The 17,936-nt window shown below is 35.3% G+C and overlaps 1 protein-coding gene across 1 annotated transcript in view; it reads left to right on the top strand.

Moving 5' to 3' along the window:
• THSD7A (thrombospondin type 1 domain containing 7A) overlaps positions 1-16,203 on the top strand; it is a 120,160-nt gene extending 103,957 nt beyond the window's left edge. The window contains exons 22-29 of the mRNA XM_027911107.1: positions 178-323; positions 887-1,061; positions 3,139-3,312; positions 3,773-3,868; positions 6,945-7,027; positions 7,366-7,576; positions 10,934-11,021; positions 12,393-16,203. Of these exons, the coding sequence (XP_027766908.1) occupies positions 178-323; positions 887-1,061; positions 3,139-3,312; positions 3,773-3,868; positions 6,945-7,027; positions 7,366-7,576; positions 10,934-11,021; positions 12,393-12,477 (1,058 nt within the window). The 3' untranslated portion in view covers positions 12,478-16,203. The remainder of the gene's footprint in view (positions 1-177; positions 324-886; positions 1,062-3,138; positions 3,313-3,772; positions 3,869-6,944; positions 7,028-7,365; positions 7,577-10,933; positions 11,022-12,392) is intronic.
• The last annotated feature ends 1,733 nt before the right edge of the window (positions 16,204-17,936 follow it).

The following is a 17,936-nucleotide window of genomic DNA, read 5'->3' as shown; positions in this document are numbered from 1 at the left end:
AATATGAATCCACATAACAGACAAGAGCCAGCAGATCTGTTTTACAATCCAATTTTTCAAATGTGGAAAAAATTACTTTATTCAAATACAACACTTTTCAGCAAAATAGAACCATCTTGAAGAATAAATAAGTCTAACCACTCTGCTGTTAATTATATTGCTGTTTCTTGTTTACAGGAAAAATGATCAGAAGAAGGACCATAAATCAACCATTTCAGGGTGATGGGAGGCCTTGTCCTTCTCAGATGGAGCAATTCAAACCCTGTCCAGTAAAACCTTGTTATCGATGGCAATATGGTCAATGGTCTCCATGCAAAGTAGAGGTAACTTTGAAGTTATGGAACTTGCATATCTAGGCATATTTGGGATATACCCAGATACCTTCTTCACAATGCTGTAAACAATTTGCTTCCACCTCTCTTATACCAAAATGAAAGATTTTTTTCCTTAGAGTTCATATTTGTCAATAGATACAAAACTCTCCTACAGATATTAAAAGTATAAATGTAAACTTTGGTACCCAAGCAGCATTTTTGCTAATAATTTCAATATTTCTATTGTAAAAGTATATCAGCAGAAATATATTCACATACTAGAAGAGATCTTTACTTGAGATACTGCCATGGTTCTGCCATGATACTGCCATTGATACTGCAATTCAAAGGCATAATTAGCTCCACAGCTAGCAGCCACCAGAAATTTTGGGTTGGATTTGTTTATTTATTTCAGAAGTATTGAACTATGTCTTTTTATTTTTTTTCTTCCTCCTTACTGGAATGAATAAGTAGTTAAGCAAAAATAATAGAAGACAGAATGACACGTAAATCAGATCTAGTCTTTTGGCACTTTTTTCTGTCCACTATCTGTATATGTTCTCCTTCCAAAGGATGCTCAGTGTGGAGAGGGAACACGAGTGAGGAACATTTCCTGTGTGGTTTATGATGGATCCACTGAAGATGATGGCAAAGTAGTAGATGAGGAATTCTGTGGAGAAATAGAGCCTATTATAGATGGGGATAAGAAGATGATACTTGAAGAAACCTGCACTGTCCCTTGTCCAGGTAACAAAGCTGTTCAAAAAATTGTTGCTTTTCAAGATTGGTTGGGTGTCATTTCAGTTATTAGTGCCTAGCATTAGCCACAGGCAATTAAATCTTTTCATGTGCTTTACTGATTGGATTAATCCATCAAATGACTGACAGAGTTACTTTCCAGGAGTGGCTTCATGACAATAAATCAATTAGAAAAATACCACGTTATAAATTTTATGAAAGACTTCTCAGTCACAGATTGTACCGAAGAATAATATATTTTTTTCACAAAGTCTTTTTAAATAAATAAAAACTCTCTATAGTGTTGGTTTACAGCTAAGTATTTTTTTTAAGTGCTTAGATCACCTAACAGCTTTACTAATACTTTTACCAGTGGCTAAGAACTTGATGCCTTTTATGATTGTCTAAGGAAGCTAAGCTAAGGGGTCTTATTTTTTTCTTTAAAGAGTCTATTCCAAATGAAGCTATTGTTTTGATCTCTGAGAAAACATGAATGCCTTTAGCTGTTTAACTCTCTGGATGGGACATGCACTATCATTGCCTTTGTGAACTGAATCCAAAGGAGCTGTTATGAATTATCAGGTCCATGATCCTCATACTGAGCAGGCTAAGAGCACATAGAAGCTGTTTAATTTCTTGTAAAACCCCTCCAGTTCATTTCAGACACTTACTTGTAGAATCTGAAGTCTGTTACTATTGTTTAGTAGTCATTAATGATGTCTTCAGAAGGGATTAACTCCTTCAGTTCTAATGTAGCTATCATTTCTTACCAATACCCTATTTTCATTCTCTTGCAACCCTCCGCTTTCTCAGATTTTCCTTTTCCAGTTCATTGCAGATTAGACTGAAGGCAAAGTTGTCTCAATAAATAGAAATTAATCAAAAGTGGGGAGGCTTCCATCACTGCTGTGTACATAGCATTCCAAATGCATGGTTTTCACATATTTTTACTTCTTAAATAAAAATTGGAAGAATATTAAGCTTGTAGTTATGTTTTCATATTGGTCAAGTTTAAAAAAAATAGCTGCTTCCTGCTGGCTTTTAAAATTTTGCTGAGCAGGAACATATTCTTCCCCACTCTCATATTTAGCCAGCAAGAATAACTGCCCTGTGGGGATGTGCTAATGATACGCTCCAGCTAATGTTTCCAGAAATCACTGCTTGTTTTCCTATTATGTATATACCAGTTTGTCAATTATTCATTTCTTTGCATGCTTTCCTAGCTTTGGCAAATAAAATTCCTTCATTAATCAGGCATCTGGTCAACACAGTACTGATTATATCTGCCATCAGTATAATGCAAGGTAGCATGAATTTTTAATAGCTTTTTCACTGAAATAATGAGAACTAAGAGGTTTATTTATGAATCTGTGCATAGTCTAGTCCAATTTTTGACTGCAGTTTTAAAAAAATGGTTCCTTTGTGTTGTGCCTTGGATCTTCCTTAAATGTTCTTTAGCTGTTCACACTAATTAGTATAATTTTATTTTTCAGTTTTACACTATAACATTCTAAAAATCCCTATTATCCTAGCATGAAATAGCCAGAGCAGACATTTTAATCACGTTCCCATTTCCCTTTCTTGCAAAGAATGTTCCAGCAGTTGATTCTACATCTGTTTGAAGAAATTCTGCATGAGAATAAGCAACAATTAATCTTTTTAATACCAGAAAATGTTTTCTCTTTCTGAGATCAAAGAAGAATTGCAAAAGAAAGATACATAAATTTAGCATAGGGCATACAATACCCTAAAATTTACAAAAAATCAGATATTGGATGGAGCATTGTTTAAAAATCCAAAACAAGAGTGATCCTATAGGAATGCTACAGGAAAATACCCTACTCTAGAACAAATAGGCCTTTGTAAAACCTTTTTTTTTACTATTTTCTATGACACAGATATTCAGAGAGTGTCAAAGTATCATTTTCTCTTAAGTATAAGTCAAATTTAAAAATAGGAATGAAAGGAACTAAAAAGAAGGAAAATTAAGAAACCGGATTTGGACATTTTTTTCTAAGACATATTCAGTGCAAAAAACTCTTCACATACAATGGTCATTCATCTTATAAAAATTGTTCTTTGACAGGGGACTGTTACTTGAGAGAATGGTCAGAATGGAGCCTTTGCCAGCTTACCTGTGTTAATGGTGAGGATCTTGGCTTTGGAGGAATACAAGTCCGATCTCGAGCAGTGATCATTCAGGACTTAGAGAATCAACATCTCTGTCCAGCACAGGCTTTGGAAACAAGACCATGCAATGGTAAGTAAAAAAATATGCATAAACCCTCCTCCTGTAAGAAAAAACCACAGAACACCAATAATTTTGTTTTCTTTCTGTTCATGGTTCACAAATTTAGGCAAGTGCCGATTTGATAACTATTATAGTTACCACTTTAAAATTATCCTTTTTTAATAATTACATTACATCAGATTTACTCAAAAAGCAGAGCGTACAACCCTTATAGTTAGAGTCCAGGACACGTCTGGTCTATTCTGTATGTGTCCAGTAAGTGCAGGAGACCTTGGAGCTTCCATTTATGCAGTGCACCCTTCTAAGTTGCTGAATGAGTAGGGAGATGCCTACTTAGCTGTTCAAGCTGTTAATCATAATGAGTATGGTCACAGAATGAGAATGATCTTCTGATGAGTGTAGCTGCTGACAGTGGTAGCCTAAGATCTTGTCATCAAATTTCTTGAAAAAACAAATTTTCTCGCTGTAGATGGCCAGTGCTATGAATACAAGTGGATGGCTAGCCCATGGAAGGGATCCTCTCGGACAGTGTGGTGCCAAAGATCGGATGGTTTAAATGTCACAGGTAATTACTTTTTTTATACGGACTGAAAAAGCCTGGAAAACAGGTGGATAATGTGTTTTCCCAAAAAATAAAAAATAAAAAAACCTCAAACAAAAAACCTGCCAAAACCACTTCCTGGTGTGGGAATTGACATGTTGTCTTGAATCATTATCTCTTTGCATACTAAAGATGTGGTTTCTTTTCCAGAATTATGCATCAAGTAATCCTAAAAGTAAATATAAATATTATCTTCTGTAGTGGACCTGAAATATTTTACATTGTATATGGTTGGGGTTTTTTTTAACCATAGGCATCTTTGCACTTCTAAATTTAGGGGTTTAGATTTCAAGCTCTGCAACAAATAAAACTTTTATGTATTAAAGGTCATTTCAGTGCCTATACAAAGACAGAGAAAGCTGCAAAGTTGATAATGTAATCCATATACGATACATCTCCTTAAAATTACAAAATATCAAATTTTTATAAATTTGCTTATAAAAGTTTATTTCTGTACATCAATGCCTTAAATCTATATCAGGATACTTCAGTAGACAGGTATGGGATGCAGTGAGATTTTTTGCAAACCAAAGCATTAAAAACATGAAGTAAGGATAACTGGGGTCTCAGAAGAAAATCTTCATATCTGTCTATTTATATGGAATTGTTTTTCAGAAATAGGGATTCATTGAAGCTAAGATTTATGCATTTATTGTTTAAATAATTTTTGTATCAGCTCAGACATTAGTAAAAGAATCCCAGAGATTGTAAACACATCCTCAATGCCAGCCACTGCCAGGTCAGTCACAGGAGGGGAGCTGTTATTCAAGGACTGTCAATACAATACTTCCTCATGTTGGAATCCACCACTCTTGTTTGTTGTAACAGTAGAAATAAAATGTCTGTATTATCTTTACAAGGTGTTGAAATAATAGCTCAAAGTTTCTTGCAAATCTTACCTTATGCTGATAGACTATTAAAATGCATCATGTTCACAGCAAGTGCAACAAGGCATTATTTGTGCACCTTGATTCCTTCCTGCTTAGCTAAGATACTTGTATCTTAAGTAAAACTCTTAAGTAAGAATCCTTTTTGTGAGATTAATATAGGATATTATCTATGAAAGGTCCTATAGGATTTCAAAACAGATAGCATCTTGGAGAGTATGGCTCTGAGATGTTAAAATCAGAATGTATTCATAAATCACAGTCAGTCACATGAAAATAATAATTTGTTTTGATGTGACTAAATATGGCCATGTGATAAATTCCAGGGAAAAAAAAAGTATGAATATGTGTTGTTGGCAGAATTTTCATAATGGGACCTCCTGTGTTAACAAACCTCAGACCTATACTGTATTTCTCTTTTCAAAGACATTGAAAGACATTTTTGTTTGTATGTGGCTCTAAAGCTGTGTTAACTTTCTGATTTGAAATGAAGACTGGTGGAAAATTCCAGAACACACAATCACCAGTCTCTGTGCAATGCAAAGCTATATTTTTCATATGTTTCTGATTGTTTTCAGACACAGCACCAAAGTATAGGAATTTCTCTACATTAAATATACAGTGGTGAACCAGATTTTAATTTGCAACTGTACATTTTTTTGACAGTGTTTTGTATAAAACAGTACAGTAAAATGTACAGTATTTAAGAGCTCAAACTGATAGATGCCCTTACATGATTGATTTAAATGGAGATTAGCTATTGTGATCTAGAATTAACCCATCTCTCTGATGACTGTGTTTCTTGTCTGCCCTATTGTGTTTCTTGTCTGCCTTATTCCTGTGCGTTTGTCTCTAATATAATGTATTTCAATTCAGACACTATCAAATAATTATTGTGATTCCTGTTGGTATTTTAAGGTCTTTATCTATTTACTTGTTTGCATAATATTGCTGTGCTGAATAGCTCTTTTTTACTTGAAGGTGTTCTTTCCCATGGGCGATGAGGCAACTCTTTCCTTCTGCAGCTTCCTTGGATGACTGATTTTTTATTGCATAGATTCCCACAGGCATGTGATTTGTATGCTAGGATGTATAATTTTCTTTTCTGGGGATGGGGAAAACTTATGGCAACCAGCAGGATTTTCTTTGTTCTTCATCAGCCATCCTGTTAACACCTGGATCTACATAACCACATCTAACTGCATCTGCTATCGTTGTGACCAACCTCAGCTATCAGGATTTCATTATCATATCACACCAGTATAAAAATATTACTAATGTGAGAGAAGAAAGATAAGCTGTCCTGTAGCAGTGCAAGTTTTAAAGTACATGATGCATATGCCTCTTCTTTAAGCTAAAAGGAAACACAGGTAAATTCAGACTGGTTCTAAATGCATTTTAAAGACATTCTGGCTGAAATGATAGTGAAAGCCTGATTGTGTATATTGGTCCCTAACAATAACTGCACTGTACAAAATGTTACAGAATAAGAACTAGGTCTGTATAAAAAGGGAAAAGACTACTGAAACCCGCTATATTATCAGTATTGTAACATTCAGTAGATGCTTTACTGATAATACTGCTTTCCATTCAAAAAAATCTTACACTAACATGAAGCCTCACTTCATAATGGCAAAGCTATAGCATGTGTAAAAGTGACCACTGAGGAGCAACAGAAAATAAGTATCCCTTGATAAACAGGATGAGTAAATTGTTTTCAGTTTAACAGACAACGACATAAATTAAAATTATGATTTTACTTCTGTTTTGGCCACAGTTTTAATATGCGAGTCATAAGGAAGGCCCTAGAGAGCTAAATCTGTTCCCTTGAGCATTTAAAGCTGTTTTAAAGCATTTAAACTGTTTTTTAAGCAATCCACCAAAGGAAAAAAGGGGAAAACAAAGGCTCAATTGCCAATTATTAGTTCTCTAAAATGCACATGAAATCAAATTCATTTGCTGTATCCTTTTACTCTACCTATAAGAAAATACTTGATGCCAATTATCCCTCACCTTGGAATAAGAGAAGGACTCTCAAATTCAAATTAGCAAAAAAAATTGACATCCATGATATACTACAGCAAGTAATGAAATCAGTAATTTCATCAGTGGTGAGGTATTACCATGTCAAAATATGATTTTCTGTCCTACAGGGGGCTGTTTAGTGATGCGCCAACCAGATGCTGACAGGTCATGTAACCCACCGTGCAGCCATCCCCACGCTTACTGCAGTGAGGTATGTGCTACTGCATTGGAGCATAGAACACCCCCGTGAGGGCTTCCCGCACATCTCTCAGTGTTACAGATATTGTGCCAACAAAAAGTATTTTCGGAGATTTTACTAGTTATTAATTTGTTAAAATCAACCTCACATCATTTTCTACCCTTCAATAAAATGTTAAAGAATCTCTGTTGATATGGTATGAACTTGCATAAAAATGTATGAAGAGGTACCCTCCAGGCTAGCACTCATCAAAAGAGTCTTCTCTTCCAGTCATCCATGTTATTATGCTTTGTAGCTCACAGAAAACTTTATTTTTCTGCTACACAGTGTAAAACACTTGTTCCCTACAGACTAGAACATGCAGTTGTGAAGATGGATACACTGAAGTTATGTCCTCTGATGGCACACTCGAACAGTGCACTCTCATCCCAGTAGTGGTGATCCCCACCATGGAGGACAAAAAGGGAGATGTGAAAACCAGTCGAGCTGTGAACCCCACCCAGCCGTCCAGTAACCAGTCAGGACGAGGAAGGACCTGGTTTCTACAGCCTTTTGGGCCAGGTGAAGTCATACAATGAGCAGTTCTTAGTGCTAAGTACTGCTTCAGGGTTTGGCATTTACATTTTTGTGATGCCAAGATAAAAAAGAAAAACCCTCAAGTGTTCATTTAAGAAGGCAGGAATCTGCTTTGACTGAAAACAAAGCGAGAGAAGTAAACCCCTAGCCTTCTCACTACTCCATCAATATATTTAAGGAAATCTTATATTGCAGATTTCCTTTTAATCGCTTACACCTGTTAAATTTCACAAGAGCTATTTGAAATGTGACTTCAGAAGCAAGTTGGCTGCAAAGGTGCAAGACAGGAAGTTAAATTAAGGTGTCTCAACTAATAATGCAGTTGACAGAGGAATGAAAAAGTAGCTCAGGTGAATTCAAAGGGTAAAGGCTGCTTGAAATCTGCATCCATAGCATAAATTGTAGGAAAATAATCTGTATAGATATGGTAATGCTTTTCTGCCATATCCATATTTAGACTAATTCATTTTAATCAAAATCTAACCATATTATTGATGTCTAGCATAGGCATGCTTGAAGTCTCTGTAGGCAGTATTTGCTTTTATGATGGACCACTCTCTTAAGAGCTAAGCAAGGACTTATGTGCAAGCGTGGCATGAAACATAAGTCAGTTATTTAATTAAAAATACTTTGTATAGTCCATCATGTAATCAAATATCAGTAAATATTCCCTAGTGCTATTAAGTATTGAGACAAATAAAACTTTAATTAGCAAAATACTTTCACATAAAGATGTATGTTGCTTGTCCAAAATGTTACTTACATGGAAGAGAGCAATTGGTTATCATCATGTCTTTTAAATCACATAGAGCTAAATATTCTAACACACTTCTGTCTAAAGGGTTTTGGATGTTTTTAATCTCAGAATTGAAAGCACTATCTTTACATGCATAATCCATAAAATGTTGTAAATTGAGAATTTTCACAATACTTCTAATAAACAGATTAAATAATATTTGGGTTAGAAATTAGAAATACTTATGTTATATCCCCTTAGTCCTACTAGCATTTACTGTTATTTGTACTGTAATACATATTTGATACCTGCAATAAAATGGTCTTTACTCAAAGTACTTTAATCAATAATAAAAAAAAATTAAATTTTCCTGGTCCTCCTTTAAAAAACAGCATCTTAACAAATATGTTATCATTTACTCATTCTAGCTAACTGCACCTGAAAAGGCCAGAGGGTGGGTTGTAGAAGCCAGATTGGCAACAAGAAGCAAATATTGGACAGTTGCCTTCAACTGTTTGGGAATGGGGATGCTCACACAAGCTCAGGCATGGTTTTGGAGCAAGGTCCGGTTGAGAGATTTCATGAAAACTCACCAGTTTTTCTGTAATTCAAGTTAGGAAGGAGACAAAGCTCAGTTCAGACAATCCCAACCATATTCAATAGAACTAATCCTTTATGCAGTGAAGGTATGAGCAAATGTAAAAGAAAGTGAACATTTTGCACTTCAGACGAGATTTATGCTGGATCATTTTAATTTCAGGATTGGGTATCTACTGGAAAAGTTTTCATTTACTCTGGCATGATTATTCCTTTCCTTACAGTTTCTAAGTCTAAATTTAAAATAGGTCTTTCACTGTCTTCAACGAATTTTATTGCAGTTTCAGAAAGGAATGTATGAAAACTATCCTCTTCAGTTGTCTGTTCTGATGTATTACCACACACAGATGAGTTTGAGATGCCAATTCCCTTGTATACTTCAAAATAATCTCTCCAGGGGGAATTGAGAAAGCCTGAGTTAGATGTCAGTAGTTGCATAATAGCCATGACCTCATTAACGGAGTTCCTTGTTTTACCAAAAATAGATAAATCCATACACAAGGTATTGCCAGTCTTTTTTCAAGATTTTACTATTTTAAAACAAGCCAACCCAAAACAACCTGAAAACTCTTAAATTTACCAATGGAAATAAAGCAAGGAGAGAAGAAACTAACCTATTTAGCAGTACTGAAGTCTGAATTTTTCTCATTGATGTTGTTATCATAGAGTTTGTCAGGTCAAATCTACTGTTTAATTTATCAGTTAATTTCAGTTATATCAGTTATAATGTTTTTTTAGGTTGAATAAGGTAGCAAAGGTAAAATGTCTTGATATTCACTAGTCTCGAACAACTTGTCCATATGACTGCAAGATTTTGCATTTCTAGGGACCAGTAAGCTAATTGCAGAGCAATAGAGAGCACTACTGTGTAACTGAGCAAACTCAGTCTGACTAATGTTCGTTATTATTGCAGAAATGTAAACTGCATTGATGATTCTTTTTGTTCTAGAGAGATATCAGGAAGCAGTAAGGGTTTGGTTTGAAAAATTTTTATCTGTGTTTCCTTACATTGAAAATATACACAACTTCATGTAATAAAACTTTTGCCATTTGTAAATGAAATAATTCAGATTTATAATGGATTTTTTTTATTGTCAAGGAAATGGAACAAGGCTAGCTAACCTCCTGGGAAACAACGCTTTCAAAAAGCCTCGTAGAAATGAGTCAGATAAAAGTAGTGAGTCAAAAGGCATACCTGTACTTTTAGTTCTGACATGCTCATTTGGGGTAAGAGCAAAACCCCACAGACAAAGTCACATCATTTTTCCTGGTAGAATTGGGTGCATCTAGGATCGAGGCAAGAAGAAGAGTGGTATGTGTATCTCAGCCTGCAGGGACATCATGTCCAAAATGCAAACTGCACAGGCTGCACATAAATACAGTCCTTACTGACAACAGACAGTTGTTCTATTTGTGAGCATGGATTGTCTTTTTTAGTGTATTTTTATTCTCTGAGAAGAATGTGGTTTATAACAACAAAATTTGCATTTGATAGGAAAAGATATTAAAAATATATAACTTAATGCTGTAGTGAAAGTTGTGTAGGTACAGTTAAGGTATGGATGAGGTAAAGCATGCTAGGAGTATTTAAAAGCATAAAAGTAAATAGAAACCAGAATAAAAGTAACAGGCAGATTGATTTACTGGAGCTAGAACGGAAAGTGATGCTAACAGCATAAATGAGCCCTGGGCTGATGGACTGCCCTGCAATCACACTGAGAGATCACTCGCTACCAGCGGGCCCTGGGGCTGAATTTCTGGATATCTCACCTGCTGCATCTGTCCCACATCTCAGCTCCATTTGAATTATCCAGACGTTGGCTAAAAAGCAGAGCACAAGTACAGAGAGAAGTCATTGTTCACTTATTTAACAGTATTTACTCTTATTAATCTGTAATTTCTAGTGAATACATTTATTTTTAATCATTGAAGTATTTCTATGCTATATCAGAACTAATAATTCAACAGCACTAACTCGAACACTACTGACTAACATTCATTCCTTTTAGATGGGAGGCTGAAGACCTGGGTTTATGGTGTAGCTGCTGGTGCATTTGTTTTACTCATCTTTATTGTTTCTATGATCTATCTAGCCTGGTGAGTTCTTTAATTATTTATAAATAAACAGTCACACACAGACTGTAGTGCAAGTGTTTACATATGCTGCTGTAGGAACTGCAGTTTTTAATTTTCCAAGTCCTTTTGATCAAACTCAGGTTAGTGGATTCTGGTTTTACTCTGGTGGTATACTCTTGCTCAGTTTATCTCTGTTACTCACAGTGTCCATAATAATTTTATGGTGTCTGTATCTCAAAATGAAAAGAAGGAAATTTAATAATTATTTATTTTTATAATAATTTAATAATTTAATAATGATTTATTAATCAGGCAAGTCAGATTTTATATTTGACAGGATATAGAGATACACAACCAAAAAAATCTGAAAACTTTCTTGTCTTTTTCATACGTGAAATGATTTTTTTTTTTTAACAAATCACCTTTGAGAATGTGCTCCCTGAAGTTTTCTAGGTCCTTTTTGGAATTTCTGATCCAAATGACTGTGCAGATAAAAGAAGAGGAAACTGTGGTCATATGCATCAGGCTCTCAGTGGTACTGCATTAGTAGGCATTTGGATATTCAGGGCACTTCTGGATTTGTATGCCTTTTAGTAATAATCTGTGGCCACTGCAAGCCACTGTAAGAACTGACTTGATATAAAAGATTCATATTTGGGCAGCCTAAGTGACATGACCGAGATAAGATTGTGGAGGAAGACTGAGAATGCACAGACCTGATTTAAAGAAATGCTTATATTACGCTCTAAAAGAAGACAAGTACAAAAGCATGCATAAACATTCATTTTCCTTTGGCTTGGTAATTTTTTTAAAACTATATCAAATGGATTGGAAATACTGCTGAATTATAATCTTAATTCAAGGCTGTACAAGGAATGTTATGGCTAACAGCCATATCCCTGCTATTTATGACCGGTTTGATTATAACATCTAGAATTAACTGTATCATTCCAGCAAGTATAATGAGATAAAACCAATCAAAAGATGGAACTTTCCTGTGGAAACCTTTGATCAGTTGAGAGAGGTTTAAGATTTGAATGATGTAATTTAAAAGAATGTGATTGCAGCTTTGATACGTGACCAAATATTGCATGGCAGGCTCTGAGTTCTTCTGAAAACTGACTGATGTTGCAGAAGTACCTGCCAAGGTACTTCATCAAGTCACATCAGCACCATAACAGCTTGTTTCTGTACAAATGAGCTTTGAATTAGACATTGCTTTGGGTTGATAAACAGCTAATTCATGATCCAAATGAAGCTTTTAGACTTACAGCTTTTATCAATGAACAATCAAATGCATTATCAGCATGCTCATCTTTCATTTAAGACTGAAGTCCGTCTTTGTATGTTATTAGTTGCTTGTTCTATTTACCAATTATCTTATTGTTTCAGCAAAAAGCCAAAGAAGCCCCAGAGAAGGCAGAACAACCGACTGAAACCTTTAACCTTGGCTTATGATGGAGATGCAGATATGTAAAATATAACTTCTCATGGTGACAAATGGAGTCCAAATTATTGGATTGAAATAAGAAGGTGTCCAAAGCCACAGGGATTTTCTATGGAGTGGATTAAGTGTTTTGACTCTTTCTCTTTTTTTGTAATTGCACCATAGATAAAGAAGGATGGATTTCATAATGCCTATGGATATTCAAGGTATTATTGCTTTACTTTGACCATCAGCACTGAGAAGTCTGGCAGAATCACGTTAATAGACACTGCAGTTGGAGATCTCTGGTGTTTCCTTAGTCTTAGAAACTATAAGCACCACTTCTGTCTCCAGAATACTGTAGCTGACATAGTATTAACAGTTGGAAGCCCCTGCATCATTAACCAAGTATAATCAGAAAGCATGAAGAGTTTGTACCGAGCTGTCTATGACTCTTTATATTCAAGCATAACATATATACTCAGTTGAACCATATGTATTACTCTATCTGATTATATACTTGTTAAAGAGCATTTTAGTGCTTAGTACAATATTAACTTTTAACTGAGATCAACCCACTGAGCAAGCTCAAGAGTTTGCCAGTTGGTGATAACTTGTGTTAACCTGCATTTCAGAGGGCAATGACTCACTTGCAAAATTCTGTCCTGTTACCACTCCAAAGTATAAAGGCCTCATGTGTACATCCAGAAAGGAGGCATTCTCAGATTCACTGTTTTCTAGTGGTTGCTGTCTGGAAAAAGAATACCTGTTGTAAATGTTACAATACGTTTCTACTTTCTCTAACTCGAACTGTTGCCTGCATCTTTTTTGCGACATGTAAGGCAAATTTTTGCACTATATTAGTGCAGCATGATATGCACTTAACTAGTATTGCCATAGAAACTGCCTCTTTTCAGAAAGGATAATGATGTATCTTGTGCAAGGAGTGTCAAGTAGACAGGTTTTGAATCCTGAAGAGAGTAGCGTTCAGTTTGGACTGTGACTGGATGGGATTGGCTAACAATGTGTACTGTACACACCGTTCCTCATCACAGCAGCCATTTGTAGTCTACATCATGGCAGTAATACAAGTGTCTAGTTTCTTGCCCCATCTACCTATATTGGTATAGATTGTCCTGCTGGTTTCTAATTGTACTTTGAAGGCTGTTTATGACTAGATTTTTTATATTTGTTAACTTTGCTAGAAAAAAGAAGAAAAGAAAAAGTGGTTGCCCTGTAATCCTGAGTGACATACTTGTCTAAAAAACTGTTCTGATTGTTCAAGTGAAATAAAAAGGTTTTGCTTTTCTTTCCTTCTGCTAGTGAGAGCTTTCTCACTATTGCTGACAGTGAAGTACTCAGAGCCCTTTCATCTTTTCTAATTAGGATAATTGGATAGACCCTTTTAATTAGTCAGTTAAATTCTTGAGTGTACTGGCAAGTAAACAATACGATCAATAGTTCTGCCATTTTAATACTTATGAATTTAAAAAACAAATCTGGCAGTATGAAAACTCACTGTTAACTTCTTCCATGCTTATGGCTTTTCAGTGTTACGCTTCCAGCCTGAAGGTCATTGACTTGCCACTGTATCTACATGCCTGTTAGGGATGTGATCCATGACCTGAGAAGGGCTATTCTCCTCAAAAGGCTTCTGTGTGTAGCCTGAACATACAAGTGACTGTGCCACTAGTAAGCAATAGAAAATTCTATCAGGCAACCTCTCAAAAATAATTGTTATATAAAGTTCAATATTAGGTTCTCAGGTCTTTTTTATAACCTAAACCGCTTCTGCCTACTCATCATGCTATTTACTCAAGAAGCACTGGGTTTTGCACACCGAATAAAACTGTAGCTTTGCAAACTTTGGCCCAGATCAACCAAAATCAATGGCAAGATTGTCATGGACATCAAAAGGTAACATCAGTCCTTAAAAATACACACTTTTTTTCATATAGAATAATTTCTGGAACCAATGAGCATTTTGTGGGTGTTCAAGAGAGATTATGGTCCTACTCTAACTTAGCTAACATATTACCAGTATGGCGTTACTGAATCAAGAAAATTACCTTTCTCCCACTGTGTAAGTATTCCCTAAATGGGAAGGATGAATAGAGGAACAATAGTAACAGTCTTTGTTGCAGGTTAATTTCTCATTTTATGCCTTGATCCAGCCACAGCAGATGAAGTTCCGTGGCCCCCTGCCACAGCAGTGGCTCATTCATATATGTGTTTCAGGACTGGGGCCCTCACTCTAAGATCACTTTGTAAAGATCCATAGGAAAAATAAAAATCTTGATGATTTTAATTAGCTCAGCGTTCTTGAGTAGAAAACAAGAAAAACCTGGTTGATTCCTCTGTTGTCTGACATACAAAAAATAACATGGAAAAGTTATAAAGTTTTAAAGAATGATAACAACGTGTGGAGAAATCAAGTTTAAAAATGTTTTCTGTGCTTTTAAGTCTGATTCTGTGTCTTCAAATAGTTTTGGACCAATAGGGCATTGAGGGAATAGGGTTTCTTTCATTGACAGTGAGTCATCTTTATTGTACAGGCTGGTCTTGGCAGGAGCCGTTGCCTAGTTCTTACCTTAAAGACTTTTATGTCCTAAATCTAAGCATTTAATAACTTGAAATTAAAGGTATGACATCTCTTTTTTCTTACCATATTAAATGGACAAACAAAGAAAGAGAGAGGAGAGTTTTTTAAGTATGTTTGGCCTTTGCAATCCATGCAAGTATTTTATATCTGATCAGTAAATATTTGGTGCACATCTGCATCATACTAGTGCTGCATTTAAAATCTAGAGTGCATTTTTATTATTATTTTTTCTATGAACAAAGTGCATGGAGATTTGAAGCCAGGATGGCTTCCCTCATTATCAAGAAAAAAATGTAAGGAGGGCAGAGATTTTATGTAAAGCTAAAAGTTACTAAGGTGGATAAGCCCTCTAGCATTGAAATGGAAATAAATAATAGGTGAATTATCAGTATAGAATGAAAAGCAATTTGCTTTAAAAATCAGAGTGCTTCTACAAATCCAGTGCCTAAAGCAGCCACTACTGTAGATTATTAGTTTGTGAAAGTAACGTTTCCAGTGATCAAATAAACCATTCAGAAAATAGCAAAGTAGACATTTTCCTGTTGATGTGGTGCTTTGTATTTTCCTTTTTAAAACTGTAGTTTCTAGATTACAGTGTCTGCTTTGAGTCCTGGAACAGTTCCTTTTTGAAGCTTTGATGCAACTGCACACGCTTATTTATATTTGGTATAAAGCATCAATTTTGAAACCCCCTTTCTCCTGCCAAAATGTAATAAAGTTTTTTTTTCCAGTTTTACAATATGAAGAGACCAACTTAAAAACTCTTTGTGTAAATCACTGTAAAGTATACCTTGAATTAAATGGAAATCTGTCTTTTTACCTTTATGTAAATTGTGCTCACCCAAAGTTGAGAGTTTATTTTGCCTAACTTAATTTACTTGAATATTTATTTTGTAGAGCAAGGAGGCAGCTGTCTGAGGAATGTTTACCTTTTTTTTTTTGTTAATGTTAATTTGTAAATTGTGTAATGCATTTTTATTTTTTAAATTATGTACATTTCTTTTTTAATGCACAAAATGTTTACGTACAACTACTACTGCAAATTTGTGTATATTGTCACTAAGCTTTATTCAGTTAATACAGATGATGTGAAAATGTAAAAAGTCTTACATTTTCATCTGGGTTATTTTTACATAACTGATGTATTGCTGACAATAAATATAAACACAAAATCATTTAATGTCTTTTTTAATAGATGTAGTACACTATACTGGGGTAGAGTAACAATAAAAGCCAGATCCCTAAAATATGACCACATTTTAAATAGTCTCTTTTTGATTTTGTTTGGTTTGGGGCTTTTTTAAAGGACTTAGAAAACATATTCTTGTTAAAAATTAGTCTTTAAAAACAAAAATAATTGCTGATGCTATGGTAACTATCAAGTCTGTTGCTACAGTCCTACAGACTTAAAAATTTACGAAAGATATTTAGTTGATTGATAAATATCCAGTAAATGCAAAAAATAATTGATATTTTAAGGTTTTTTCCTTAATTGGCATTTTTATATCAGAAAAACCAACCCTTTTGTGGAGAATAAGGGGTGGATCAAGATCTCACTAGAAGACATCACTTCAGTGAAGCTGCGTTTGTCACTGTCCCTGCACAAGAAGAAAAAGAGTCACTTTGCATTTTGTTCTGTAACTGCTCATATTCTACCTCTGTGGTCTCCAGAACTCAATTTTTTTCATGTCCTGTTCTGCTGTGTATTTACACACCAGATCACAGGGGACTTGTGCTATTTCAGTAGTTATTACCTCCCCAGTAACTCTTCCAGGCTAACACAATTTTGAGAGCACACAACTGATTTGAGAGGCATTTCAGGATTTTCGTAAACACCTCCTATGCACGTTTTCTCCTGCTGGAATTCACAGTAAAATCAAAGTATTTTTCTTGAATCCCATTTGCACCTTAATAGAGGAATTTCTTAGATCACTTAAAGTTCTTTAATTCCATAGAGGTAGAATTTTATGAACAGTTAAAAAACATACTTGAGAGAAGGAAATTAAAATTCTCTTTTAAGCTCTGCAGAAAAGAATTAGCTATGGTATACTATTGAAGATTATATGGTCTTCACATTCAGTAAAGAGACATAGCAGGATTTTGACAATTGGTTCTTTAAGAGTAATGGCTTACAGATTGGGAAAGGTAGCCTTTATTTAAAAAAAAAATAAATTACAGGAGAATATGATTTTCCAGTGCAAGTATAATAAAAGGACATAAATTGAGAGGTAAATGAAGAGGCTTAGGTAAGCCTTGGAAATATTTAGCCTTTAGTAATGTGAAGACTGAGAGTATTCGGTCTAAAAAGTTACCCTGCTTGAAACAGCAGTGAGCTTAAGCAGCCATTCAGGATCTGCTTGGCATCACTATGCACAGTTTGACTACAGAACCAGTACTCTCTGAATCTTCTTGTGTTTTCTTAGACACAGTAAAGCTTACTGTCTTTCCAAAAGCAGACAATGACCAGGCAGATTAGCATTTAGGAGGGGGATGGGGATCATGAATATGTGTGTTTGTGTGTGTGTGTGTGTGTACCTTAGTCTTTGCTTGCCTGTTCATTTATTTTTCAGCAGAGGGTGCAGGTGTCTAATTTTGCTTACCTTCACTGAGGCTCTGTCCCTGGCAGTGGAGGGATTGGTCCTGTGCAGATGTACTGGTGAAGCATCTCTACATCCTTTTCAAATGGGCATTTTTTCTAAGTCCTGCTTAAATGGAAAAATTGGACAGCTTACCGTGAGGCACCCCTTCAGTGACACTGGGCAGATGCCATTGTTCTTTCTGTTTGCCAGTGGCATCTTCGCTCTGGGACAGGACTGAGCCTCATGAGAACATGTCAACATCAGGGTGGCAGGTTCATAAAGTCACAGAATATGCTGAGTTGGATAGCACCCACAAGGATCATTGAGTC

The sequence above is a fragment of the Empidonax traillii genome, unplaced genomic scaffold (genome assembly GCF_003031625.1).
Source record: "Empidonax traillii isolate 1590-97213 ecotype Southwest subspecies unplaced genomic scaffold, ASM303162v1 scaffold30:size3273891, whole genome shotgun sequence".
In the NCBI taxonomy this organism is placed as follows: domain Eukaryota; kingdom Metazoa; phylum Chordata; class Aves; order Passeriformes; family Tyrannidae; genus Empidonax; species Empidonax traillii.
This window is presented reverse-complemented; position numbering and strand designations above follow the sequence as displayed.